The sequence below is a fragment of the Nipponia nippon genome, unplaced genomic scaffold (assembly GCF_047370975.1).
Source record: "Nipponia nippon isolate SJK-2023a ecotype South Korea unplaced genomic scaffold, ASM4737097v1 scaffold_4, whole genome shotgun sequence".
NCBI classification, from domain to species: Eukaryota; Metazoa; Chordata; class Aves; order Pelecaniformes; family Threskiornithidae; genus Nipponia; species Nipponia nippon.
Genome location: NW_028262358.1, coordinates 43475927 through 43502743, shown reverse-complemented (window position 1 = coordinate 43502743; position 26817 = coordinate 43475927). Strand labels below are relative to the sequence as shown.

Below are 26817 nucleotides of genomic sequence, written 5' to 3'. Positions count from 1 at the left end.
CATGTACCAGCAGTAAGAAATGGTAACTACAAAAAGCTATGTCTGACTATTTTAGAGGTGTTAAATGAATCCTCCCAGCTTTCCTGTGATAATACGTTGTTCTCAAAAGAAGACAGGACAATACCCAAGGTTACAGCTCCAGAGGTTCTCAGTCCAAAACAGTTGTGCTTTGACCTAGAACAGACACTAAGCATAGTGACCAAAACCACGGCAAAAAGCCAGCATCAACCAGGGGAACCCAAGACTAACACTTGAGCAACGTTCTTCCCAACTCATCCAGTACACGGGCTGCTCCCCAGACCAGTTTAAGGTAGAAAAACTGAACCAACGCGTTACTACCTGGTACGTCTTTAGTCTTTCAGCGTTGCTTGCCAGCCACTGAACAATGTCTTTGGAGATGACGTAGCCGGACCCACAAGCAAAGGCTGGATATGCAGGACTTGGGTATTCCAGCTCTTGCCATTTCCCAGTTCGATCAACTGCCCAATTCAGTCTGAAACTGAAGACCATGTTAGACGTGAGATGTTTATACAAAGCCCTCTGTAAAACCTATGACCACTGCTAACAACTGAAGTAACAAACACTGATAATAAACAATATTAAGAGGAAGAAGTAGAAGGTGATGCTGATAATAGTTCCCAGCCTTCTTTCGCTAGGGCACGCATCTAATGCAGCACAACAGCTGAAAGTGTGACTGCTGTTTGGCCTCAGTCTTGGGCAATGAGGGAAAGGTCTCAGAACAGAAACAAACGCAACATTGACAGTCAGGTCTTCAACGCGTCTGCACCCGCTGCCGGGTTTTGATCCCAGGAAGCGCAAGCGTCCTTAATTATGTTCTGTAACAGGCACATCTGTGTCCAAACCCCTTCTGTTAATCAACATGACACAAAGTCAGTGCCTCCGGCAGGCAGGCGCTTACAGCGATGTTACGCAACCCCTCTTCCTGATAAAACTAGTCGTTGCTTAAACTCCAGAAGGCAAGGCAAAGTACTGGGGTTTTTATATACCTTCTCTAAGCTGTTTTCCAAATGAAACTCAACAGAGCGGATGTTCAACAAAGGCTGCCACCCCTGAATTACAAAAAAACCTTCCTGGCAGTCGTCTTCTCTAGGGAAGATTGTACGTGCTACTAGAGGCCTGCAGAACGCCAGCAGTGCTCTGACTGCCCCGTCTCTCCGCGCTGACTGCCATCCCCAGGCAGCGTGGCACAGCCTGCTTTAACGTGCTACCGTGCCACGCAGCACTACCGGCCCTGCTAAACTGCTGTGTCAGGCAGTGAGAAACACCCAGGAATAGGCTGCGATTACACTCCTCTTACCTGACACGTACTTCACGCACACACAGCTAAGTGGTATAACCGTGTGTCAATGCAGCAGGATCTCCCCTTTTTTGCAAACAGGTTCAAGCGTTGCTGAATCCAGTCACGAGCACAAGCAGCTGAAAGCTTTAGTGAGCTACTAAGAATCGTCACCTCAGACAACAGCCCCATAATGGGAGGAATTACAGTTCCGTTGCAGATCTGTTTTCAGACTCTACACGTTCACAGCTGAAGCTGACACGTTAAAGCACCGAGCAGATAAAAGTCACATCTGATACCTGAGTTCACTTTAGACTCAGTATCTTCCACTCCAGTGAGTCACAGCAGGAAGGGTGCAACCCCCTCCAGACGGAGAGGCACCCGCTTTGCTTGGAAGGATTCCCCAAACCACTCAGAAGACTCCTCTACACTCAGTGGTGACCCACAAAGCTGACCACCTAACTAGAAAACTAGCCAAGGAGCCGGCCCACAGTAGGCAGCAACACAAAGGCTGGGGTAGGGACACCAAGGAAAAGGAGGGCGATCTGTTTAGTATGACATCCTCAGCTCTTACAGCCAAGACCATGTTCCAGAAGAGCTTTCCCTACAGCAGCTGGAAGAGCAGCCCAGGCAGCTTATACATAGTGCTATTTTCCCTTTTGCAAGTTGGTTTCCATCTTGTCATCAAGTTCCTGAACTTTTACGTTGCTAGAATGAACCTATCTTACCTTCGCTATTAGCCTTGCCTTGTGGTAAAGGTAGCCCCAAGAAAATTTAACAGGCACAAGGCAATCAGGGTTTTTGTACAGGCTAGAGAACACATGCCCACCACTCAGATCTTGGAGATGGTCACAGGATAGCCAGCTGTTCTGCACACTTGAACGCACGCACATGCTTCATTAAATCACCTTACGAGCAGGCAACAGTCAGTACCAGATCTGTGAAGCAAGACACCTTTAGCAGCAAACGACAGCTTTTCTTTAGTAAGCAGGTGGCAACAGGAAGACACATCATGCCGTTGTGCTATATGGAACGTTATAGCAGCGCAGCTTTTCTGCTATATTGGATGTTATACCAGCGTAGCAATGCATTCCGTGGATGGAAGGGAAGGGAAGAGATGGACCATTTTGATCCTCCTGGTTATTCACAAGTGTAATGCAGGCTGGGGAACTCCACTCAAGAATTCATGAATCAGACCTACCACTTCAGACAGCAGCAAAATGGGTAGCAATGCCTGTCGTTCACAGACTTCAAAATAAAGGGCAGATTATAAAGGCAATTTTGTCTCCCCTGTTTACCGCATTTCCTCAAGCCCACCAGAAAAAGAGTGGCTTCAAAAAAAAGTAATGTTTGCAATTCTAGTATATACTTACATTTTAACTTTACTGTACTGCTGGAATACTTCTATTTCCTTGAGTACCACGACAAAGACACATACAAGACATTTTAAAACTAGGTAAGGTATTCAGCAAGTTCAACTCATTGTAAAGGCACACTCTGGAAAGCTATTGTAAAGTACTGATTTCTGTATTATGAGATTCAAAGTTCTACACATACAAAAGTCCCGCCTTTTATAACTGGCTTCCATAGGCAGAAGAGGGGAACCCACGTGAAAACAGACTCAAAGCAGGAAACCATTCACTAAAGACATGATATCTCTTAAAGACAAGTTAAAAAAACCGACTCACTTTCCCCACCAAATGTTTGGCCTGTCCAGTTTTTTCTGCATTATCCTGTCGAAAACAGCCTCCAGATCAATGTAACAGTCATCATCTGTCTTCAGCAACAAATCAAAACTCGTTGATTCAACTGTCCTGTAGCCAAAAAGAAAAGTGATGAGATGCTGAGCTGCAGCCCACAAACTAGTTACACAACAGAACACTCCGCAAAGGCTTTTCGGGAAGCAGAGGGGGAAGGAAGAGGGAAGGAATGTCTTTCCTACCCTTGACTTCTAAATGTTTTCCCTATTGACCAAGGCTAAGTGCTTGTCCTACAGAAAGGAGATGCACCTGCATCCTGTGATGATCTTACAACGTGGATTTGTGTGTGAGCTGAAGAAAACAAACTTGAAGTTTTGTTCTCTAGAACAGATGGTGGATTTACTAATGAATTTGCCTGAAACAGTATTGACCTCAGAAGGATATGAATCCCTTCTGATGAGGGCAGCACAGCTGCTAAAAGCCAGTGGCTACATGTCAGCAGCCTGCTCTTCAGGGTGAGACAGTCAGTTCAAGGGCCATACAACCGTAGAAAGTTGTAAGAAACATCTGTGGAAACAACTTGGTACTTACTCCTCCTCAGTAAGGCACCCTGTCAAATATGAAAAAAGTCATCTTTAACTGTCTGAAATAGTTGAATATCTGTCACTTGTAAAATAACCAAAGCAGCTTAAGATTCTAGGGATTATGCCTTGGTTGATTAGCAGACATTGTTTTTAAAGGGTAATTTCTCTTAATGAAAAAGGCATTTTCCTTAAGCTTGTTATTACTAAATCTTGAAAGATTTGCTAACCTGTAAGAAATGATCACAAAGATCTAAGTCTTGACATTTAAACTCTCTTTTTAGAACCGAAAGCATGGTTCAGTTTTTCAGTTACATTCATAACCATGAAATTTGTTCAAATAAGTGCATAATCTTGCAAGCAACTAAAACTGCCAGCTATATCTCTTACTCCACAGCAGCATCAATTAATTGAAAAAGCTGTCTCAGAGTAATGGAAAGAATTGCAAATTAGAGGTAATAACTTATTAGATTCACCACAGACAATGTAATACACCACAAAAATTCTTCCTCTCAACCTTCCATCCTTGTACACAAGCTTCCTATCCCTCCCCTCTACTCAGCACTGGTGAGGCCACATCTGGAGCACAGCGTGCAGCCTTAGGCTCCTCCGCACAAGAGAGAGACGGCCATACTGGATGGAGCGAGTCCAGCGAAGGGCCACCGAGGTGACTGAGGGACTGGAGCATCTCTCCTGTGAGGAAAGGCTGCAAGAGCTGGGACTGTTGAGCCTGGAGAAGAGAAGGCTCGGAGGGAGCTCATCAATGCATGCAAATACCTGAAGGGAGGGTGTAAAGAGACAGAGCCAGGCTCTTTTCTGTGGTGCCCAGTGACAGGACAAGAGTCAAAGGCCACAAACTGAAACACTAAGTTTACGAGCTGGCCAAAAGCCATCCTTTAAAAGACTAAAGCTGCTAGTTTTCAGTCAGAAACAAATTAAAAGGAATTGCAAGGAGACATGAAAATTTTCACACCTGGACTCTTGGAGCAGAAGCCTGTCTTGCCAGCTCGTGCTTATTTGAGGCACCAAGGGTCAAGCATTCAAGAAATACAGATCCCATTATTTTATTCATTAGATACGCTACGTGCCCCCAAAATTGTGAGAGAGAAATACAACTTAGTGAAGTAAATCACATAAGGTATGTATGGAACCTGTCAGATAATGTAACGTGCTGAATCTACATGCACTACAAACAGCAACATTCCTAAGAGAAAATGCTTTCTTTTCAACTTACCATCGGTAGAAGTTCAGTAATTTGGCTGGAACATTTCTATAAGTGTCAATAACATCTACAAAAACAATATCGTCAAAGGTACTGCTTTCTTCCTTCAATAAAGCATCTTCTTTTTCAAGATTTTTTATGTGACTTGTAAACCTTTCTGGGCGAGTATGGAGGCTTTTTAAAAGAGCATCGCCGTCTGAAAGAAGCAGCACCCATCATTAAACAAAGATGCATACCTACATACTATTTCACATGCTTCTCTTGGATCATACACAACATACTAACAAAAATGAATCTGAAGAAGTGTTCAACAACGTGGTTATGAGAATCCTACAATTAATTTAAAAATTTCTATGAAATGTTAAAAGTTGCATAACAACAAAGAAACATATTTTTGCATAAGTTCTGATACAGATTACACAAAGTTTAAAGTAAAAAAAAGTATTCCCTTCCTTTTTAAGATTCTTTACATTAAAGAGCTGTCTGGGACATCACTATTACTCTTAACTGTAGAGTAAAAAGGCTACTGTTATATCAATTACTCCTAAGCATATGTATCTAGCATTAAAAAATAAACCCCAAAACAAACAAAAAAATCCTATGCTAAATATAATCAAACTGGCATTGCTTTGATGTAGCATAGGTAGTGCCTGCATCACATAACTGACTGTAGATAAAAGCTAAAAAGATATTGCAATAATACTGAACTTCTTGGTAAGCAGACAGTTTGTGGTTCTGGAGAATTTTTTGACAAACAGGATGGAAGGGCTTTAGCACGCCTCAGTTTAGGCTCCTAGACAGACAACAAGACAACAGGACTGCCCAATTTCTATCTGCCAGGCCTAACTACAAAAACACAGGAATAACACTCTGAAAGTCACTGCTTATGTTGACTATGATGGACCAATAAGAATACATCAGCTCTAGTGCCATGTGGCCGAAATCTCAGACACTGGAAAGGACTCCTATAGGGTCTGTTAACATGCTGCTGAAATAGGTGTAAGCCAGCAAAAATAGAGGTGGAAAAGCAGGCTATGTTAAGTAGTCACTGTTTGTCAGTAGTTAATAATAAACGTTATGACACAGTACTTCTAATTCTAAAAGTAGCAGGACTGGAAAAAAATGTGAAAATTATCAGGGAAAGATTTCTCGATGACCACATTGCACAACATTTTTTAACTTGGGTTTGGGTAACAAAAAACAAGGACCAAGAAGAAAGTCTAGATAAAAATGGTATTTCTGTTAATAAAAAGACAAAGGGATGCAAGTCAATTGGAGTGGCTGACAGACAGCAAGCAAAGCAACCATATCAGGACATTGACATTAGGCATAAAAAAAAAAAGAAAGAAATTAATTGTTTCTACTAAAAGAAAACTTAAGTTGATCAAGTTCATAGAGATAGCATGAATTTTACCTCAGAAATGTAATGTTAAGTTCCTGTTTTATCATAACATCAAACGTGAGGCTATGTTTTGCAGACTTACCTTGAATAGTGTAGATAAAACCACCTGCTATTCCCTCCACACCTTCTGTGAGTTCATGTGGCAGCGACCCTTCCCCTGCCTGCTAGAGACAGATTAATTGAAATAAATAAATTAGTTCATCTCTTATTATTGCTGTGTCTCCCCTATGATTTAAGGTGTGAAGTTTACTGGCAACCGAGAATGAAATTAATTTAAAGCTCTTCTGGTTTAGGTACCTGCATAACGAGAGACTAAGATTTTTAACTGTAAAGTTTTGTGGCATTTTTTGAAGTTTCACGTGGTATCACTGAAACTTTTAGAAAACTTGAAGTTGAGAGCAAAATGTAAAGTTATTCTGGCTAAATTACAACAGCATAGCATGTTTAAGCAAGCAACGTTTTGACAGGAGAAGAGATGCGCTGCCAAAAAGCAAAAAACAGGCTTAATCCCATCAACTGGGACTTTAGCACAGGATTTTCAACGCACGTTTTGCCATCTCTGATATACTGATACTGCTTCACACCTGACAAAGACAATAGGTGAACTTTACTCCCTTCAAAATAAAAAAAAATGCCACTTACTAGCATCATTTTTTGCATGCCCTTGTCCTTTTCCCAGGCAAAGCAAACTTCCCCTCTGAGACAACAGGAGAAGTCCAACTGAATTAACAATTTACAGAGAAACACAGGAAAGCAAAATGCTAAATACCCAAGACTTATAGGAAAAGTAGAAACATGGTGGAAGGGAAGGTGAGGTGACTCACTGTTATGACTCTGAAAACACCCCCTCCATCATTCACCATCACTTTATGAAGGTTTCTTGAAACAAGGCCCTGAAGATCCTGGCTTTCCCACACAATGGTACCTTCAAAACTCTGTTGAGAGAGCAAAACACTGTTATGCAGGTATTCAAAGACTTCAAAGGATGAAAATCAAACAGTTTGGGTTTTTTTATGTTGAAATAGTCAACTTCATGCAACATATAGCTTGAACACACAACATAGATGTTTTACTTCAGTAAAAATAAATTACACATAAAAAATACATCTACAAAACTCAGTAACACGTAATCATGCTTTTAAGACTAATATGAACCTCTGTATTAGGAACATTAAACTTTTAACAGAAGTCTAGTGTAAAAGGCTTTGGCTTTCTAACATCATTAAGATGGCATTTAAAGGTGACTTGAAGTGAATTCTTAAAAATCAGCTATAAAACCCCGCATTACAAAGAGAATACGTTAAAACAGATTTGGAAATAAGTGCTGCTTTTTAGTTATCTGCCAGAACCAGAGATCAGAGACTCAATCCTGACATCAGCAAAACTCAAAGGAAAATACAGCCACCTTTATCCTGGCAAAGCTGTCACAAGCTACTGTAGGAGAGTCACAGAACTCTGACCTCACATCTTGGCTGGTAGGGAAAGGAGGAGAAAGACAGGTGAATATCTTTAAAATTTTCTGGTTTTAACTATCAATTTAAGTTATGTCACTCCATGGGGGGTGTGTGTGTGTGTGTGTGTGTGTGTGTGTGTGTGTGTAAAAAAATTCTTGCATCTCAACTTGAAACCAATCCACCTAACAGTCCAAGTGTTACTCAAATCTTTTATATAAGACTTTCCTGAAGACCCCTGAGAACATGCAAAGGGACAAGTGGTATGTCGTACAGGTAAGAATACTGGTAGTATTATATTTTTAAAGCAATTTCACCCTTATGACAAGGTAGTATAGAGTAGTTGTAGGGTTATTATACTTCTGACTGTTAGATGACTGCATTCCGTTTTGCTTCTCCGAATTTCATAGGAAAACCACTGGTAGCTAGTGTGGACCTTGGAACAGAGAAACAACTTGTTTCAACTATTTGTAGATGCATCTCTGTTGCCGTAGAAAGTCTGTTTACTTGTACTAACCTCTCAGCTCTTCCCCATTTCAGCTTCCTTGTACTCCAGAAACCTTCTCCAGAAACTCTCCAGTAACTGACACACCATTAAGTCTAGCTTAGAGTTCAGCTCAATTGTTTGCTTTCCTCTAGAAGTAGGTCTTAACATCTGCATCAGTCTCAGTATTTAATGACAGCTGTGTATTTCAGAAGTCTCCCATCTATTATTTCTAATGCCAGCTTTATAATCTAAGAATGGAGCTAGTCAGTTTTTATTCAAGCCTGACTTGCATGCTCAATAGCTTCCCCTTGTTTATTTAATTACCTGTCAGTTATCAAAACAAACGGACCACTACTAAGACTTTTTTTAGTGGCAGGACCCCTGAACACCCTGCACAGTAAAACCCACTTGCTCAATTTCTCTATTTGCAGTGGCTGTCACCTCCCATTCCAATGTTTTTTGCTGTAGGGACTAGGCTCTAATCGCATTTCTGTGCCTTATTTACAGACACAACCTTTGGCAAGTTGTTTAGTGAGCCTGAGAGTCCTTTCACTCCTCAGCAACCAGAAACATTAAAATTCTCACCACTGACTATTACTGATACTGACTTCAAACATGTACCAAGAGTCTTAATCAGTTATTACCAGTGAACCTCAGTGCAAGGTGTTCTAAAGCTGCACACCATCATTATTTTCCAGGTTGAGAGACTTGTAAGCAAATTTTCTAATGACTTTACCCTTCAGCTATTCTTACTCTAAGCCGCTTAATGAAAGCTGAGGCCTGAAAATGCTTAAAGCAAAACATTAGCGGCACACCTGAGACTACATCATCTGTTTTTCCCCATTTAAATTCCAGCCTTGTTGCTGCCAGAGCGCAGTGGCATTTACAGTGAATACCGAGCAGGTGTACTGACATAACGCAGCCCTGCCAAACTCCTTTCCTAATGTTAAACAGCGCTGTGCTTTTTGTGTCTCCAATTACTCCCCATTAGTAATACAGAGTATGCATAGTACGGAGCGTCTCATTTTCATGCACGCGGCCCGCAGCTTTTTGACAAAATAAGTGCATTGCTAAGACTTGGCTGTAGGAGCCCCTGTGTGAGTTTTAGTTATCTGCTAGTGGTTCTGCTCTTCCGCGCTTTCAGTCATTGCAAAGCTGAATGATCGACTCTGTCTTTGACAATCTGGCCTGCCAGATGCTTATTCTAATGCTGCATTTCCCTTCCCTTCCCCAAGACAAGCAGAAAGTGCAGTACTTCAGCTGGAAGATGAATGAAGCTCTTCAGCAGTCTGTACAATCCGTTACTGCTTGAAGGTGGAAAGGCAGAGAATAGATATTGTCTCAGAAATCATCTTGTGACAATTAAACAGTTCACTACATTTACTGCACTCAAACAAGTAGACAGGAACATGTGGGCGTTCTATCTCCTCTGAATCATCTTGTATGGTTCAGCATCCTAAGTACCACAGGAGACTACATGCTGTGCATAAGCCCTATTAATCTACATTAGAAACATCATGTTATCCTGTAAGCATTCAGCGCATGACACGGATCAGATTAAGGAAGCCCACACAAAGAAATATATGAATACTAATACTCCCTTTCTAAATGAAATACTTCCCATCTGCCTTTCAGGAAAAATGCAATCATTTACAGCAAAATTACAACTGCCTAGAATTTTAGTATCTCAGAACAAAATCTTACAGGGAAAAGGCCGACATCTTATACTACCAAATTACTGGGTAACCAATACTCTTTTATAAAAAGTAAAAAAACCCTGAGTCATTTTGATATCAAATTAGATTGTCAAAACATGCACAAAATACTGCAAGAGGTCTTCTCACCCGAAAGGTCTCCTGCCAGCATAACGAACTTACATAGCATTCAGTAAAAACTCTTTAAGATGATAAAACAATTAATCAGCTGCAGATTCCCCTTAAAAGGAGGTTTCCAAATGCATTCTCATAGAGCCGGGGGAATAAGTCAGGGATTAAACTGGCCCCAAATGTCCTCTCCTCCCCCCTTCAGTCTTCTCTTGCTCCATTCTTTCATAAAACACTTAATTTCTTGCATAACAAAACAACCCAGACCCAAAGACAACTTACCAAAATAGCAGCAAGGGTCCAGTCATATAGGAGAATATTTAAATTAAGGGAAACATCCTAAAATGGCAACTGACATATCTAGTGAGAGATCGCTGGTCCACCGGGAACAATTCCTTGTACCTGGGAGGGTCTGCTGAACTAGAATTCTCATTCTGAGTCAACTTGTGTTCACTAAACCTTCACCATAACAATATCAGTTTTTCTCCTACCTATATTCCGTTCCTTCTGGGTTTAATCACCTTCCTTCCTAAGCAGCCACAAGTAGGTTCTATATCCCTACACCAAAACCCTACTTGGACTGCACCTCCAATCCCAAAGAGATTTAAAAAAAAAAAAAAAAAAAAAAGACTTTAGACCCTGTCTCATTAGCTTACCTAATGGTATCATGGTATCTCGGGACAAGCAAGAATGCTAACACTTTCATTACTGCCCAAAAAGCAGTCTTCTCCCAAATTTCTGAGGGGCACCCACTTAAAAAAAAAAAAACCAAAAAACAAAACAACAAAAACCAAAAAACCACCAACAAAAAAACCCACCCCCCCCCCCCCCAAAAAAAAAAAAAACCACTTCAGCCATAGGATGGTGACAGGTTTTAAAAACCCAAATGTCAGTGCACCACCTACTCCATCTAGTATTTTACAGACAGACCCTACTACAGATCTTCTTGAGGTTTTGATTCTTGTTTCCTTGCATAGTTCAATGAACAAACAATTCCTCACTGGTCTGCCAGAAAAGAAATAACCAAAATTTTAGTAGCCCTCAAGTAAGCACTTCTTGATTACAACTATTCAACTAATACTGCCATTTCAAATGTAACACACAATATCTTGCTGTTATGTCCAAGGCATCAGAAGCAGAAACCTCTTTTCCCTAGAAACCTGTGCCATCCTCCCCTCCCTGTCTTGTGTCCTAATGTCTGAAAAAGCAGGAGGGAGAAAGCAGTGTCCCATTCTCTAGTAAACTCTCACACAGAATCGAAGCAGGTACAATTTTCATTCAAAAACTGAAAAGGTTTCTGAAATTGCTACTATTTGCCAATGTAATTTTTTAATCAATTTGTAATTTTCAGGCTTTTGCTTTATAACTACTGGTGATAATGAGATGGTGAAAAAGAAATTCTGGGGTTTAGCATATCCCCCTCAACTAGAGGTTTTCACTTGCCCTTTTCTGTCTCAAGCAAAGGCCAGTTTTACCCATCAGTCTCTCCGTCTGACTTAAAAGAACTGCAGGCAGTTCCAAAACTGCACATACCTCTGGCAAAATGAACTGCTCTACTGGCTTGTACCACAATCTGTTCACTTGCACTCCACAGCTTGGTGGACTAAAGCGAGCACTGAAAAGAGCTTCCTGTGAACAACAGAAAAGGGAAAAAAAAAAACCAAAACACACATTAAAAGAGCTGTGAGATGATGTAAGTCTTCATCACCTCAGTTAGTTACAAGGGAAAGAGGCTTATTGATTGTATAAAACTTAGTGGAAGTTTTATTCTCACAACAGTCTCACAGGCTCCACAGAATTCAAATGTTGGATGGATACGGTGGAAGCAAGCAACAATGGAACAAGAGTGCAAGTCCAACTAGAATCCAACCAACAGAGCACATCATCTGGAAGACTCAGACTCATTTCCCAGTCTACAGATTTTCTATCTTGTGTTTAAATAGCTGACTACTATTAATTGCAACAGAGGATGCTGACCCCTAAAACTTAATTGCTACTATATTATGTAGGCCACCAGACAGCTCTTAGATAACAACAAATGACATAAAGATGCTGCATTGTTTTCTGAAGATTGGGAATCTGGCAGTCTCCAAGCACTCCTATGATACTAATTTTTCTCCTTTACTGGAAGTAAAAAGCTAATGCAGATCAAGTTGTTAGGCTCCCAACATTTAGAATTCTACCATTTATCAAACATAAACCTGATTACAGTATACTTTTTTGCTATTATAAACCAAACTCTTTGGAAGTTCATCACAAAAGCTACACTTTGGTATATTTTCTGTATCTAATTTTAATTATTAACTTAAATTTAAAATTCTTTCTACTGTAGCATAGCCCGAAGTCTTGAAATTGGCCTATCAAGTTATTGGTAGAGATAAATGCAATATACCAAATGCAACAACATGCTGAATTATTTTTTCCCCCCCTCCAGGTTAGTACTGAGCTATTCTATCAAACCCGTAACAGCTTGGGAGTGGGGCGAAATTATCACTGAAGTTTGATTATTACCTGCAAATAATACCAGTTTCTAGAAATCTCAAAATGTCTTGCCAGAAGACAAACAAGAAAAAATTAGAGCTGTCTTGCATCTCTCTGCTTGAAGTCACCAAATGCGTCTTTCTACACGTGTTTTAAAATATATTCAAGTTATTTTTTATTCCTTAATACCTATCAATACTTTAGAACCTCAAGTGCAATCAGAATTGTGTCTTGGAATTAGATTTAAGCGCTCTTTCCAAAGGGCATTTAAATTAACTCATAGCACTCTGTGAATTTCATCTTTTGCATGTGTGTATGTGTGTGTATATATATATATATATATATGTGTGTGTGAAATAAGAATTTACAATGCAACAGAAGAAAAATATAATTCATATGCTTGTCAGTTAAGTACCTGTCTTCTAAATCATCAACACAGCATGTTGCTTTCTGCAAGAACTTAATCCACAATAAAGAGACAACATGCTTTAGTCCACTTTCAAAAGATAACTACAATACTTTACCTCATGTTCTGCCTGGTACAGTTTTACAGTGATGTTCCTCTGGAATCCCACCCCATCCGCCTCATAAAATACCCCAAGACTGGTAATGACAATGGGGTAAAGTACACGAAAGTTCACACTGACAACTCTGTCTTCAGATAGCACAGAAGATATGTCCTCCGGGAGACCGAATGCTTCGATTTCCTGATTCAAAACTGTATGAGGAAGAAAGGACAGAAGTAATGTGAGAAGACTTCATAGTTCTTGAACTGGATACACAAAAAGCACACTGGATACACACAAAGCTTTCTGATTAATTAGCATGGCTTGCAAGCGCACAAGGATAATCAAATGCTGGAGGAGAAGAAAATACAACTGGCTGCAGACTGCAGCAAGGCGAAACTCAGAGTGATGCAGCAATCTGCCAGCTACCACCAATTGCAAATCAATGCCTACATATCCACAGACAAAAGATTAGAAACACAATAAATCCACAGAGCGAAGGCAAAAATGCTATTTGATTGCATGAATATCTGTATATTAGCATATTAAAATAATTATTCATGCATCAAAATGGCATACACCTCCACTTAATTCAGCTGCCTGCTTTTTGGCATTATCTCCTCCCTAAGCCCTGAGGTACCATTTATTCACGGGAGACTGGTTAAGCAGTGGATGTTGCCATTCAAAGAGAAAGTAACAGAAGTTTCATTTTATGGTGAATCATAGCCTAAGTGCCAAGCAGTCCTTAGTTAACTCGCAATTAAGGAACAAAATTTAAATAGAAAAAAAGGTGACAGGAGGAATTTACAATTTTAGTTCAGAATTTTTGTATGGCAGCATTTCATTTTTTTCCCCATGGTACATTTCTTAATTGTTCCCTCTCCAGGGCGGAATCTGAAAAACCTGTCAGCCAGACTTGCTTAGAATTCACTTTGTCACCAGAGAAGTCCACCTCACACTCAAGACTGGCGCCTTGCTACTGTCTTCACATATGACACTGGACCAGGTCATTCCAGCTCTCTCCAACTTCATTTTACAAGGGGATCGAGTAAAAATGCACGTTATATGGCAGAGACTGTCCCCCAATGCAAGGAAAATGCAAATCCATTAGAAGCCAATGGCCTCCCCTTCACACGCCCAAAGATATCTCACTTTCTTGCCTGTACATGGTACTTAAAGGAAGGTTATGGAACTGTTAAGACAGCAAGTTCTAGGTGGCATTTATTTTCAAGACTGGCTGTCTCAGTTAAGCACCCCAAACTACTCTCATAATGAAAGATGATTAGTTCTAGTTCAGATCAGAGAATTTTTAAAAGTTCATTTCTATACCTGGGTTACTGATGTTCAGAAGTTTGCAGGAGTAGGGGTCTTCTCTGTCCTCCACTGGCACAGCACAACCATGCGCACCTATTATAAACTTCACAAGGACACTAAAATAATTTGGTTTTATTAACACCAGTTCTCTTCCCTCCTCCCTCCACCTTCAATAAACTTATTTCATCACAATGGCCTGTCTTTCACAGGATTAAGATTTTGAACCCCTTAAAAATCAGCAATGAGGGTCTCTACATCGAGCGATCACATTAATCCCCTCATAGGAGCTCAATTTCAAACCCACATTAGCCTTTTACATTTCATAATGAGAGCACAGGAAGATTGGGAACTAGGAATGGGATTCAAGACAGCCAGCACACTAAACAGAAAAAGACCTAAGGCAACACTGAAGGATTCTGAAGCCCTGCCTTTCCCTGCCTGGCTTCATTACTAATTCAAGATTGTTTGAATATTCTGCATTCAAAAGGCAATGAAAAAAAATAATAAGAAGAAAAAAGACACATAGCATCAAAGGAGGAACAAGGACTCCAGACTATCCGTTACAATGAAATGTCTCAACTTGGGGTTGTAGCAAAACAACAGGTTGCTCTTTCCAGCCCCAATCATGGTTGTGCCACAGTCAGGAGACAACAAGCAGCATGAAGAGCAAGAGGATCCACCTTAGCCCAGTCTTTCACCTAGCAGCTAAATATCCTCCCGGAACTCCATATAAGCTATGAAAGGTCACATTTTTAGATGACTTAAGTAGCTATGCGTCACTCCAAACTGCATGCTGACACCAAATTTGTTAACGGTAAAAGGCTTTCAGCGCAAGGCAGGTACCAAGATGTGAGGCCTATCAAGATGACAACGCTTCTAGGAATTAACTGCAGCAGAACTTTCTCAGCAAGAACAGAGCTGTCTGTAGGCTGTCAGGTCTATGCAAGCAATCAGGAAGGGTTCTGCTGGTCACTCACACTGCAGCAGTTTGGTGTACCTGGTGCAGTGGGAAATAAACCTGAACTTTACAGTTGAGGCTGTCGTAAGCGTTTTTTTGTGGTCCTCTCACCAAATGTGATCCTGCCCACTTTCAAGTATCTTGGATTACTAAGCATTTCAAGTTGCATGCTGTACAAAGCGTACACTGCAACACAAAAAAGGGAAAGTCTTATACATCACTAATGAATAGTGGCAGCTAACCGCACAAACAAACAGCAGTGAACAGTCAAGCAATTACATTTTATTCCTTGTATTAAAAAAATAGTTCCATCCCAGAATAAGCAATATTCTTATATATTACTAAGCAGATCAAATCAGAGTACAAGATGCTCACAAATAAAGCAAAAAAAGGAAATACTTAAAAAAAAAAAAATTAAATCAAGATATTTAAGCATTATAGTGTTTCCCCACCCCCACCCCCCTCAAAGCCCCAAATTACAAAACGCTAGAGATTACCGTTGGCTCAGCGCAGGATGTTGTTTCAGGTGCTTGAACCAAGTGTTCCTTATAACACTGCGCAGTTCATGATTGTGTCGAGCTGACAAAACACCTACAATAACATCATAATGTTTCAGCTTCCACTGAGGAAAGAAGGCCAGTGGACCTAGAAATACAAAGTGACAGAGATTTATTATATGCACGTATTAGCACAAGCCTGAGTTGCGAGCAATAATTAAAATGCATCTCAAAAGCAAGACTACTGGGAACCTGAAACACTAAAAACAAGAAGTAGAACTACTATTGCATTCTTGGTTCAGAATCAGGGAAACATTTTCAACGTGTCAAAACCTTCACTAGCAATCTAGGAAAACTTTACTGCAACGAACTAAGCAAGTCACTGCAGGTAAACAGAACTAAAACTATGACTCACAAAGCAGGCAAGAACGTAGGCCTTGGTTTTGACTGACAGCATCTTCCATTCTTCAAATATTTGCCTGCCTGTCTTAGGAGCAAACTGCCCCGAGAACACGCTCTTGCTGGGCTTCTCTTTCCTATCAGCCATCAGAAATCAGGCAAGACACAAGGTCCTACTGTTGCCTCTGCAAAACTCTTGAGCCTTCTGCTTGCTCACTGATACTTCCTCCAGCATGATTTACCCTGAAGTCTGGAGGCTTGTCATCACTGGTACCAGGCCTTCACTATTGGAATTCACCATTATTCTACCTAGAAAAAAAATACTTAAACAAGGCCTGTCAGATTCAGAAATGTGCCCATTTTCCCCCTTCTTTTTAAAACTGCTGGACCGTCCTTCTGCCTCACCATTTCAGTCTAGTACGTCAAGGCCTATCGTTTCTAATCTTTTGAAGTTGAACACCGCTCTTCCTTCACAGAGGGTATTACATCCCTACAGAGGGGAATGCTCTGGCTGTATTCATAGCTGGATGTCACTGCCAATACTTGTAATCCATGATGTAGCTTGTGCTGTTTTAATTTAGAGATCATGAAAGCTGGACTTGATTTCAAGGAAGATTACGACCAGATAGAGACCTGAGAAGCTCTGGCTTTGAGCCTGCAAACAGTCAGGCAAGTAGCTAAAGTGAATTTGCATAGTTTAATTTATCAGACATTCTAGAGTTGAGAGATTTATATTTAGCTTTAGCAAAGGATTGCTTTCCCCTCATCTCACTATTTTTTTTTTTTCCATTAGGCTGCAGATACAGAAAACAAATGTAAATGTGAGGGCCCTCTAAACTACTGCATACAGTATAGACAAGATTTTTTAAAATCTAATTTTAAAGAGACCAAAAATATCTCCAAGTCTGTATTGTGTACTCCCACTAGAAAGAGTTGGATTATAATCCAGATTCTACCTTCTCGACCAGCATCCCCTTTGTCCACTTTGAAACCGAGAAGACAGATCGGTGTTGTTACAACTGCTCGTTAACCTAGGACCTCGCAGCACCCGCCACAAGAACTGCTGTGCCAAATCACACCAGACGTCCACCCAGCCTTATATTCCATCTTCAGTGTGCACTACGCAGTGGAGAGGCCTCGCACTTGCTCTCCACTGAATCAACACCAAGAGATTCCAGAACATTTTTTTTTTTTTTGCTTTAAGGGCTATTGATAATGGCTTGCACCTGACTCCCTAGTCCCAAAGCCAAATAAAACAGTGCTCTGCAACTGATTCTAAGAACAGTACAAGAGCAGGGAAAGTACAGAGTGACGTTTCCATGGACAAACTCTTCCCAGTCTACTTCCCACTAAATATTTTAATTCTAAGCACGCAAACACTGATTTTCAAGAGAAAGGTTAAGTTCCACAATTATTTAAATGAATCTGTACTGACAACAGCTACCAGCTTATCAATAACTTAAGCTGAACATTAACCTATTAAGAAAGTTTACATCGACTTATGCTGAGTGACTCAAAAACCCAAGCAGCAAGCCACTAGTTCCATTCCTCGTTTTTTCACTAAAGTCAACTGTTACATCTCTAATAACAACCATACATTGAACTGGTGGCAAGGTTCAGGAATATGATTCGTTTGCTGACAGAGCTAAATACAAACCTACTGCCCTGTATAACATCTGAAGAAACTTGTAAATCAAACACATTGCTCAATGTGAATACAATTTTAGTTTTCCTTTATGCTGGTAAATACCAACTATCCAGAGGCTCCGTATGTCTTCAGAGGCCATTACATAGCCAAGATCTGCCAGGTCTCCACGACAGCAGAGGTACATGAGACAGCCACAGGTTTGTAAGACTACAACATTGTAGCAAATTCCTCTATAGTCTCATAATTCTCTCTCACAGTCCCTTTTCTTTCCTGGCTCCTCTTCCATCCCTTGATTAGTCTTTAAACAGCCTCTGCAGCCTTAACTGCAAGCCTTCCGACATAAATCTCATAGGAGGACTAACGTGTTTCTAGACTGCACATGAGGTATTGTTTTTTGGTTTTTAAGATATCACTTTTAATTAGAAGCGGAATCATTTTATTAAACCAAAATTAGAGAGAAATAAAACTAAGAGCAGAAGTCTATGGGGTGACTTGGCTCAGAATAGCATAAATTGGCTTAAGTCAATTAAAAAAAAACAACTAAAAATAAGCTACTCAAATCAAGTATACATACTTTTAATTAGTTTGTATTTTAAAATGAGTGAAGCTTTTCCTTATGAACCATTCACATGGGAACAATGTTAATGTAACGGATGCTTCAGAATTAATATCCTACTGCTTTTAGAACAGACAGCTCTTTCATGTTTTAGGCCATCTTCAGCCTATATTCAGAAGATCGTCTTCTCTGTCCCAAGGGTTATGCCATTTTACTCTTAAAACCACTGAAAATGGAAAAAGAAAAATAAAAGAAAGCTTACTTTCACAAAAACCTAATGAATAAGTTCTCTGCTTGTTAGCAAACGTTTCTACTTCCTATGGAAAAATGTTTGCTAAACTTTCAGAAAAAGAGATTCATGTGTCTCTCTCTGAACTAGCATTATCAAAAAAAGGGGTGATAAAGTCAGAGGTACAGGGGAAAAAAAAGACTAAGACTATTTATTATTCATTTATAAGGATAATTCAGATATGTGCATATATATACACTCTGATGCAGCATAAGTTAAGAGAAAACATTGCTGACCTCCAAGTCAATAATAGTCAAGTATTTATACAAGCAATCAATACTTGCCACTGGGGATCAAACTTGTTTATCATATGTTCTATTTTTGTGCATTCTTAGGCCAAAATTTTAAGTCTTGATAATAGGCTTAAAAAATACATACTATATCACTCTTACCTTGCACTAGTTGTGCAAGATAATTAAGCCTTTACATTTTCTAATTACAAAGACAAAAAAACCCTGTAAAAAAAAGGAGGAGGAGAGAAAAAGAAAAAAGCTACATACCACATTCCACGATAAACCCTAAAAGTGTTGGTAACTAAAGGGATGCAGAAGGAGAGGAAGCCTTTCCAATTCAAAGGTCACACTATCACTAGTTGCATTGCTTTTGAATTCTCACTGTCTTAAAGCTGCATCACAGTTGTATCGCGCAGCCCAAGACTTCTCAGTGGAACAAAGTAGCCAAATGTGCAATTCCTACCCTACACTCTTTTAGCATCAGGAACAAAATTGCTTTCACTTTGCTGTTTTGCTTGAGGCTGTTAACCCACCGCACAAGCTACAAAAACATGAAAGGAAGCAGCCCTTTCTCAGCTGCTGAGATCAATTTAATTTTGTACAGCAACTGTAAGGAGTCCTTCTGTCAGCTCTAAGACTACTGAAGTCCAGCCTGCCAGAGTCTTGTGTCACATGGTTAATAACAAGCTCCTGCTGAAGCTTTCTTGGGCTGGGGTTTTTGTAAGAACAGGCTCCCACATAATTCTCTGATGCCTGACCACACACGTATTTCTATTAGTACAGTTTTTCACCTCAGTACGAGCTGCAGTAAGCTCTCACAGGATTCTTGGTCACCAATTTTCATGAAACTTCATGAAAACGCTGGTCTTTGGGACCTCCACCTGTCTGTCAAGCTCGACTGAGAACTACCAACAGATCAAAGCTAGGGAGAGACGCAGGAAGAGGTAAACAAGTGCATATATAGAGCACAAAGCTGTGCCCTTAGAAGACAAGGCTAAAGATGCAGAGGCGTGTCTTCTTCCAAGATGGCCATGGAAAGAGGTCAGTGCTAACAGGCAGTCTGCTGGCTCTGGTCAGATTTTAACCACCTCAGCAGCAGTCAACAAGCTCTTGAAGTTTTTCAAAATCCCAAACTACAAAGATTAACATGCATCTCTTCTTTCTGTCAGACTGATTCTCAAGTAAAATGTCAAGTTAAGCTGTTAATTATATTTACTGTCATTATAAGGAGATGAAAAGATTGAGAGATCATTTAGCTTGATTTTGTCAATAAACAAGGTAAATATGATCTTGCTGCACATATCTCTATTGATGAGTCCCCTACCAACTACTAAATTTGCCAGTCATTTGCATTCAAGTTTGACATAGTGTGCAGTCCCCAAAGTGATTAAGATCCCACATTTCACGGAACTGGACTGGACAGAGAAAAGACTCCTTGTTAGTGCCCGCACTGAGAAACACAGCAGCGTGGGCTTACCTGCACTATCAGGCACCAGAGAACCTCCATGGGAGACTGCTAGAATAAGCAAGCTCCACAGAAGGCTGGGCTTTGTATCTTCTGCTACCCATGCAGCTACCTCTTTTTTTAAAAAAAAAAAAAAAAAAAAAAAAAATATCAATGAATGACGCTAAGTAGGCCAGTTATTAAGAATATTCTCAACTAATCCACTTCATATGATAAAACTAAAAAGGAACAACACCCCCCAAAAAGCCCCCACACATTCCAGGTTGTTCTGTCTATTCTTGTGAGTTTGCAACCATATTCCTGTTTTTAAATGCCTTTCCCTTTCTTCTGTGCTACTCTGTGAAAGATCCAAACAAACAAGGAGGAAGGAATTAACTGAATATAAAGAAGGTTTGTATTCACAGAATGCTGACACACACAGAAAAAGAACAAACCAAAGAGCAAAAGCAGCTCTTTCCCCCTCTCTAATCTTCTTCGCTTAAAGTAATCTGCTATAGCTCATCTGCATTACAGGTTTCTCTGCAAGTAGAGCTACATGACCCCCCCTGCAGTACCTACTTTATACCAGAGCTAAAAATCACCAAGATGTGCATCCCTGATTGTTGCAGGAGCACAGTGCTTCTTGAGACAGACAAGACTTTAGACAAGCTTTTAAACAAGCTTTACAGATTCAAAGAGGAAAACCTCTGTAGGCAGATTTTTAATTTTTTTTTTTTTTTTTTTTTTTACATCAACAGCATTCCCTTAAAGAAATAGAACAGCAGGATCCTTCTGAGTTGCAAAGTGACAGTAGTAATACTGGTGGGATGACGGTGCTCTGAACACCATTTATGATACAGCACTTGCACACTTCTAGACAAATCTGGGAACAATGGCCAAAGCATCAGAAGCATAGACACAAAAGGAATAAAGCAAATCCTTTTTGCAACACCCAAACGAATACTTTTCTTGGGGGGCGGGGAGGAGCACAGCACTTTTATCCTTTGAAAAGTAGTTACCAATCCCTGATGCCGTGGAACAAAAGCTCCCAAGCAAGGCTGTTTGCTCCCTTCTGGCTGTTCTACTCAGTGGGCAATTTAGGGGAGAACTGGTGAAGAGCTTCCTTCAGCCACAAACCATGCTCTCCAACTCTGGCAGAACTGGTACTCTTTGCCCCCTGCTCCAGTGCCAAAACACAAAAATGCAACTCCAGTGCTGCTCATTAGTAGTTTGCAACGTCTCAGCCATCAGTCCACAGAATAACTGCAAACTCTAAAAAAAAATCCCAATTCAGTTGGAAAACACTGTCAGCTTTGTTGTGGATTCTTTGTCAATTATTTCACGCCACTTCATTTCATGAAGTTCTTCACTATGAGGGTGGTGCGGCACTGGAACAGGTTGCCCAGAGAAGTTGTGGATGCCCCCTCCCTGGAAGTGTTCAAGGCCAGGCTGGCTGGAGCTTTGAGCAGCCTGGTCTAGTCAAAGGCATCCCTGCCCATGGCAGGGGGGTTGGAATCAGCTGATCTTTAAGGTCCCTTCTAACGCAAACCATTCTATGATTCTACACCCAGCAAAGGTGAGGGGATGGCCCATCCCTGGAAAACAATGTTATAGTAAGATCTCGCAAATCACGGCTGGGAACAACTGGCACTTTAGGCAGAACTGCACAGCTACTGCCAATGCCAAACCTGACCTGTTGACGGAAGGTTTCCATTTCCATGGCCATCAGCCTATTAGCCTTTACATGCTTACGAAAGATGAAATAACTTTGTGACCAAGCAACATACTACTCCCTGACAGACAGGCTTAACAGATTTCAAACAACATCTTTTCTTAAGAAAGTATCACATTTTGCCAGAATTTCTTCTGACAGAGCACGGAATCACTCATAACCTCAGAGGTTGATTCTACATTTTGTTATTTCAGTACTGAAAAGCCAAAAGCAGGTTAAGCTCTCCCTCCTCTCTCACCTGTCACGTACACAGTCTAGTCCATGAGGGAGACAGCCCTAATTCTGCAAAGCAGATCACTAAATGCCAGCCTAACCAACCCTGTATACGGTTCCATTAGGCCAGTGCTTATAGAAGTATGTGCTGAACCACAGGACAACAGATGGCATTCAAGCAGTTTCTAGAAAATGGTGGTTTTTAATATGTTGCATAATTATTTGCTAGTAAAAGATTGACTCCAACAAAACCAAAAGGGCCAATTCTTAGCTGCCACACACCCCCAGAAATGTAACAGGAATAACGTCTTAAAGGGCATTAGCATCAGCAAAGAAGTAGCATATTCCATTCAATGTGTGGGGCTTTCTGATTAGGCACTGTAACTGAAGCCCTACCATGAGTAATTTCCTACTCAATAAGACTTGTGCCATCAATTAAGATACACAATTAGCAATGAATCCACCTGGAGTGCTAAAAGCAGGTCTGTCTGTTCTTTCTCAAGTTTCTGAGGTCATTTTATAATTAGCATTTATCTAAGATTTTTACAAAAATTAACTAAAGCTTCCTACCCACGAACTTCCTTTGGATAGCACTTGTTTGTAACCAGTTAGACAAGGACTTCAATTAAACCTAAAAGCGTGTTCTTGCACAAGTCTTGCTCAGAAGTATGAATTACAGTCCCATTAACTGATGAACAAAAAGAAAGCAGGGAGCCACCAATGTCAGGACAGCAACGCAAAGGCCAGTGCCTTTAGTTTCGGAACTGATCCTATTTATTTTTTTTCCAATTAATGAGTACTGCCTACAAGAAGTGTACTCTATCTTCTGTGACACCGAGGTGAAAGTGATCATGAACACAGAGAAAGTCAGAATACTGCACCGGGAGAGACACAATGGAGGGCCAAAGCATGCAGGCAGACTACAGCCCTTTCACATGGGGTAGTTAAGAAGAAGGTTTTACTAAAGGAGGTAGTTCCAATAGAGGAAGAGAAGTAGATGGAATGAGTGACGACTGGAACGCTGTTTGCATTTAAAATCATCTGACCCGTAGGCAACAAAAATGCATTGCTTTCCAGAAGTGGAAAGCCTATTTTGCCAGTAGAAATTAGCAGGTCCTGAATTGCTCGGCTTAAGTAAATAAAGGTTCAAAACAGATACCTTTGATCTCTATGGTTACATGATGGAGGTGTACGTGAAGAAGGAGAAAGACCCTTTTAACTGAAAGGCTTAAGGACAGAAGGGCATAAACCACTTGCAAATAAGTTTAGGCCAGAAATGAGGAAACATTTCTAATCAGGACAACAAGCTTCTGGAACAGCCTCTTCCTAAGACTGGTAGGAATCCAAGTGAACAAACAAAAAGCCACCCCAACCCATCACTAAATAAATGTAGGCTGCCCAGCTGCCATTTTAAGACTGAGATCAAGAGCTGCTTATTAGAAAAAGTAAGCAGAACCGACGGCCAGAGATGTCTATTCCAGTCTTGTGTTAATGAGTCAATGACATCATGGTAAAAAAAAAAAAAAAAAAAAATCACTAAAACAGGTTATCGACTTTTTAACAAATTTCCATTTGTGCGCATGCACACGATGACTATTGAGAGGGGAATTAAACTCCTCAAGAAATAGAACTGCTGTTCACTCTGCCTTTGACCTCCACTGGTAGCTAATTTTGCAACTGTTGAGACACTACACAACTGTTGAGACACACAGACATTACACAGAAATACCAAAGAATATACAAATAATGCATTTTTATGTCACGGCTATTGTAAAACACTGTCCCAAGATCAGATTTAATTTTTATTCATACCAGTGATTGCAGGTAGTAGGTAATAAAGAGCAGCTGGAGCAGTAAACAAGAAAAAAAAAAAAGATTGCTCAATAATCAAATGAAACAAGACTGGCTTTATCAGGCAGTACCAGATCCTCTTAAATAGTTTCAGATTCAAGAAGCCTTTTAATAAATAGGGACATTTCTTACTCTTGTATACGAATTCATTGATGTTCCTAAAACACTCTGAATGATAAAAAAATATAACACAAAAGACATCAGAGATAAAAGAGGTCACTTAGCATACCCTTCTTTCCTCTGCCAAGGCAGCCGTACCTACAGTTTGTACATTTTGCTGTACTGTGAAGGCTAAGAGGCAGACTTCTCCTTAAATTACCATGCAAGGATCAGGCCTACAAAGAGACAGCACATGTACAGTATTGAGCATTTTCCTACGGATAATGGAAGTTCTCTTCTTATAAGAGGCATCCGTTTTTCTCTCCTCAGTGCGAATACATTACTCAATAGGTTACAACTAAATAACCCTTGCACAAACAAAATGTACACTTACTCTTTCAGCATTAAAAAAGCACCGTTTTTTTTTTTATCCTAGTTATCCTAACATTATCCAATGCAACATAGTTTCACAGTAACAAACACAGATTCCAATAATAACTGCTTGAAACAGTGACTCTCTGAAGAGCAAAGCTTCTTCCCTCCCTCCCCAACTGAGAAACTTCTGGATTTTCTTTAGGAATGTTTTGTTAGTGGAAAACACAGTTCTGCATGAAAGGTTATCATGAGATTCCACATTGCCTCTTCCAACTCCACTTCAATGCACTGAAGTTACAAAAGCAGCACCGTGAAAGATGAGGAACAAAACCAACCAGAGAATTCAAACGCGCTTCAGGCTCACAACTGGAACGCTCCTTCTTCCACAATGCACGTGTGACCACCGCTCACTTGATGTGCAACAGCCAGAATACAGACACAGGGACACCCATACAACTCTGCGGCCTTCAGACTACCCACATCAGCTGTCTTTGCTCCTTTCACACCTGCGTTATTAACCACCACTGGAATCCAGCGGTCTCTCATTGCCTCACAGGTGTGTACGCTCTGCACAGGCACCAGGCACCGGTCGCGAAGTGCGGCTTTGTTAGTGAACAGGCTACCGGGTCGCTAAACAGAGTTCTAAGCAGATCTCAAGGAAAAAAAACTCCACTTTTTCCTGATCGTTTCTTCAGACGTCCTGTAGCGTATTTCTTAATGTTCTCAAACAGCACCTATGGGTAGCCGAGAAAAGTTTCTCTTCCAGCAGGTGCCTGTTTCTACCAGGCATGCAGATTTGCAGCCTGAAAACTACAACGCGTTTTACGAAGAGCACAACGCGAGCCCTTCGGGGTCTGACTTCACACCCCGTCCTACGAATAGCTTTTTGCACCACAGGGGTTTTAAGGACGGCTAAGGCAAACGCGGCACAGCGCAAAGGGCTGTTCTGAGGACTGGGGACGACCCGACGCAAGTGAAATGGGTGGGAAGGTCTTCCCCACGCACCTCAGCGGGAGCGGCAGGGCGCCCGTGGCGGGGGGTGTCTCGGAAGGGGCTGCCGCCCCACAGCAAGCTGCGGCCGCCGCCGGTACCTCCAACTGAAGCCGCAGAACCAGCGCTGCTCTCCACAGCTCGACGTAGCGACTCGTTACCCGCCGCTGATCCCGCACAGGCGCTCCGGGCGCTTCCCCCCGGCGGGCTGCCCCCGAGCCCGGCAGCCGGCGGGCAGACCCGCCGGTGGAAGCGCTGCCCACAGACACAGAAACGCCGGCACCGCCGCGGCGTTAGGCGGCGGGGGGACGGCCCCGACCGTTCAACGGCCACAGCCTCCCCCCCACACGCGCCCCTTTCCCGCGCGGGCCGCCGCCGAGCCCCGTTAACCGCCCCCGGCCGCCCGCCGTCCCGGGCGCCTCCTTTCCGCCCGCCCCACAAGCGCCCTGCCCCGCCAGCCCCGCGGCCCCCGGCCTCTCTTCACCGGGCTCCTGCGGGCGGGGGAGCCCTGCCCGCCCGGGGTGCCCGTGCCCCGGGCAGCCCCCGCCGCCCGCCCCTTCCCTACCTGCCGGGTGCCCCCCGGGGCCGCCGGGGCAGCTGAGCAGCAGCCAGAGGTGCAGCGCGACCCCGACCGCACAGGGGCACAGCAGCACCAGCCAGTTTCGCATTGGCCGCCGCCGCCGCAGCCAGCCCCTTCCCCTCCGCGCCGGCCTCTCCCAGCGGCGCCGGGGCGACGGGCCGACTCGGCCGCCCGCGGCTCCTCCCCGTGCCGCCGCTCGGCCGGGCCGGGCTCCGCTGCCCCGCGGCCGCCGGGAGCTGCAGTCCCGCCCCAGCCCCGGCGGGCAGCGGCGGCGAGGGCGGCGGCGGCGGCCGCCTACAGCCCCCACAATGCCGCGGGGCGGCGCGGCGCGGCCCCGGGAGGCTGAGGCGAGCGGGGCCGGGTCGGCTGCGCACGGCGGGCGGCGACGGCGGGTGCTCGGCGGGGAGAGCCGAGCGGGCGTCCCCCCCGCGGGGAACCGCCGAGGAAGCAGGGCTTTACCTCACGTTTCACACGGCAGGGAGCGCAGGCGGCGGGGGCGGGGGGTCGGCGGGGCGGTAGCAGCGCCTGGTCCGTACGGATCGCTCCCCTCAGGGGAGCGGCGGGAGGGGGCTCCTGCCCTGACGGCCCGGGCTGCCCCCGGGGCCCAGCCGCCGGCCTCGCCTCCCGCCGCGCTGGCCCTGCCCGCGGCTCCCGCTGCCGTGCGGCCTGGCCCCGGCGGGGCGGGGGAC

General features: G+C 42.5%; 1 protein-coding gene across 2 annotated transcripts in view; it reads right to left on the bottom strand.

The window, feature by feature from the left end:
* The window catches only part of B3GALNT2 (beta-1,3-N-acetylgalactosaminyltransferase 2), a 29478-nt gene extending 3147 nt beyond the window's left edge, over positions 1–26331 (bottom strand). Inside the window, exons 1-10 of one of the 2 annotated variants that reach the window (XM_087777282.1) lie at positions 26114–26331; positions 15720–15867; positions 14280–14380; positions 12969–13162; positions 11497–11592; positions 7027–7137; positions 6285–6366; positions 4813–4996; positions 2986–3111; positions 340–499 (exon numbers count right to left, since the gene is read on the bottom strand). In XM_087777282.1, the coding sequence (XP_087633408.1) occupies positions 340–499; positions 2986–3111; positions 4813–4996; positions 6285–6366; positions 7027–7137; positions 11497–11592; positions 12969–13162; positions 14280–14380; positions 15720–15867; positions 26114–26216 (1305 nt within the window). In that variant the 5' untranslated portion in view covers positions 26217–26331. The remainder of the gene's footprint in view (positions 1–339; positions 500–2985; positions 3112–4812; positions 4997–6284; positions 6367–7026; positions 7138–11496; positions 11593–12968; positions 13163–14279; positions 14381–15719; positions 15868–26113) is intronic. The other variant, XM_087777283.1, reaches the window with a different exon arrangement.
* Between the last annotated feature and the right edge of the window lie 486 nt (positions 26332–26817).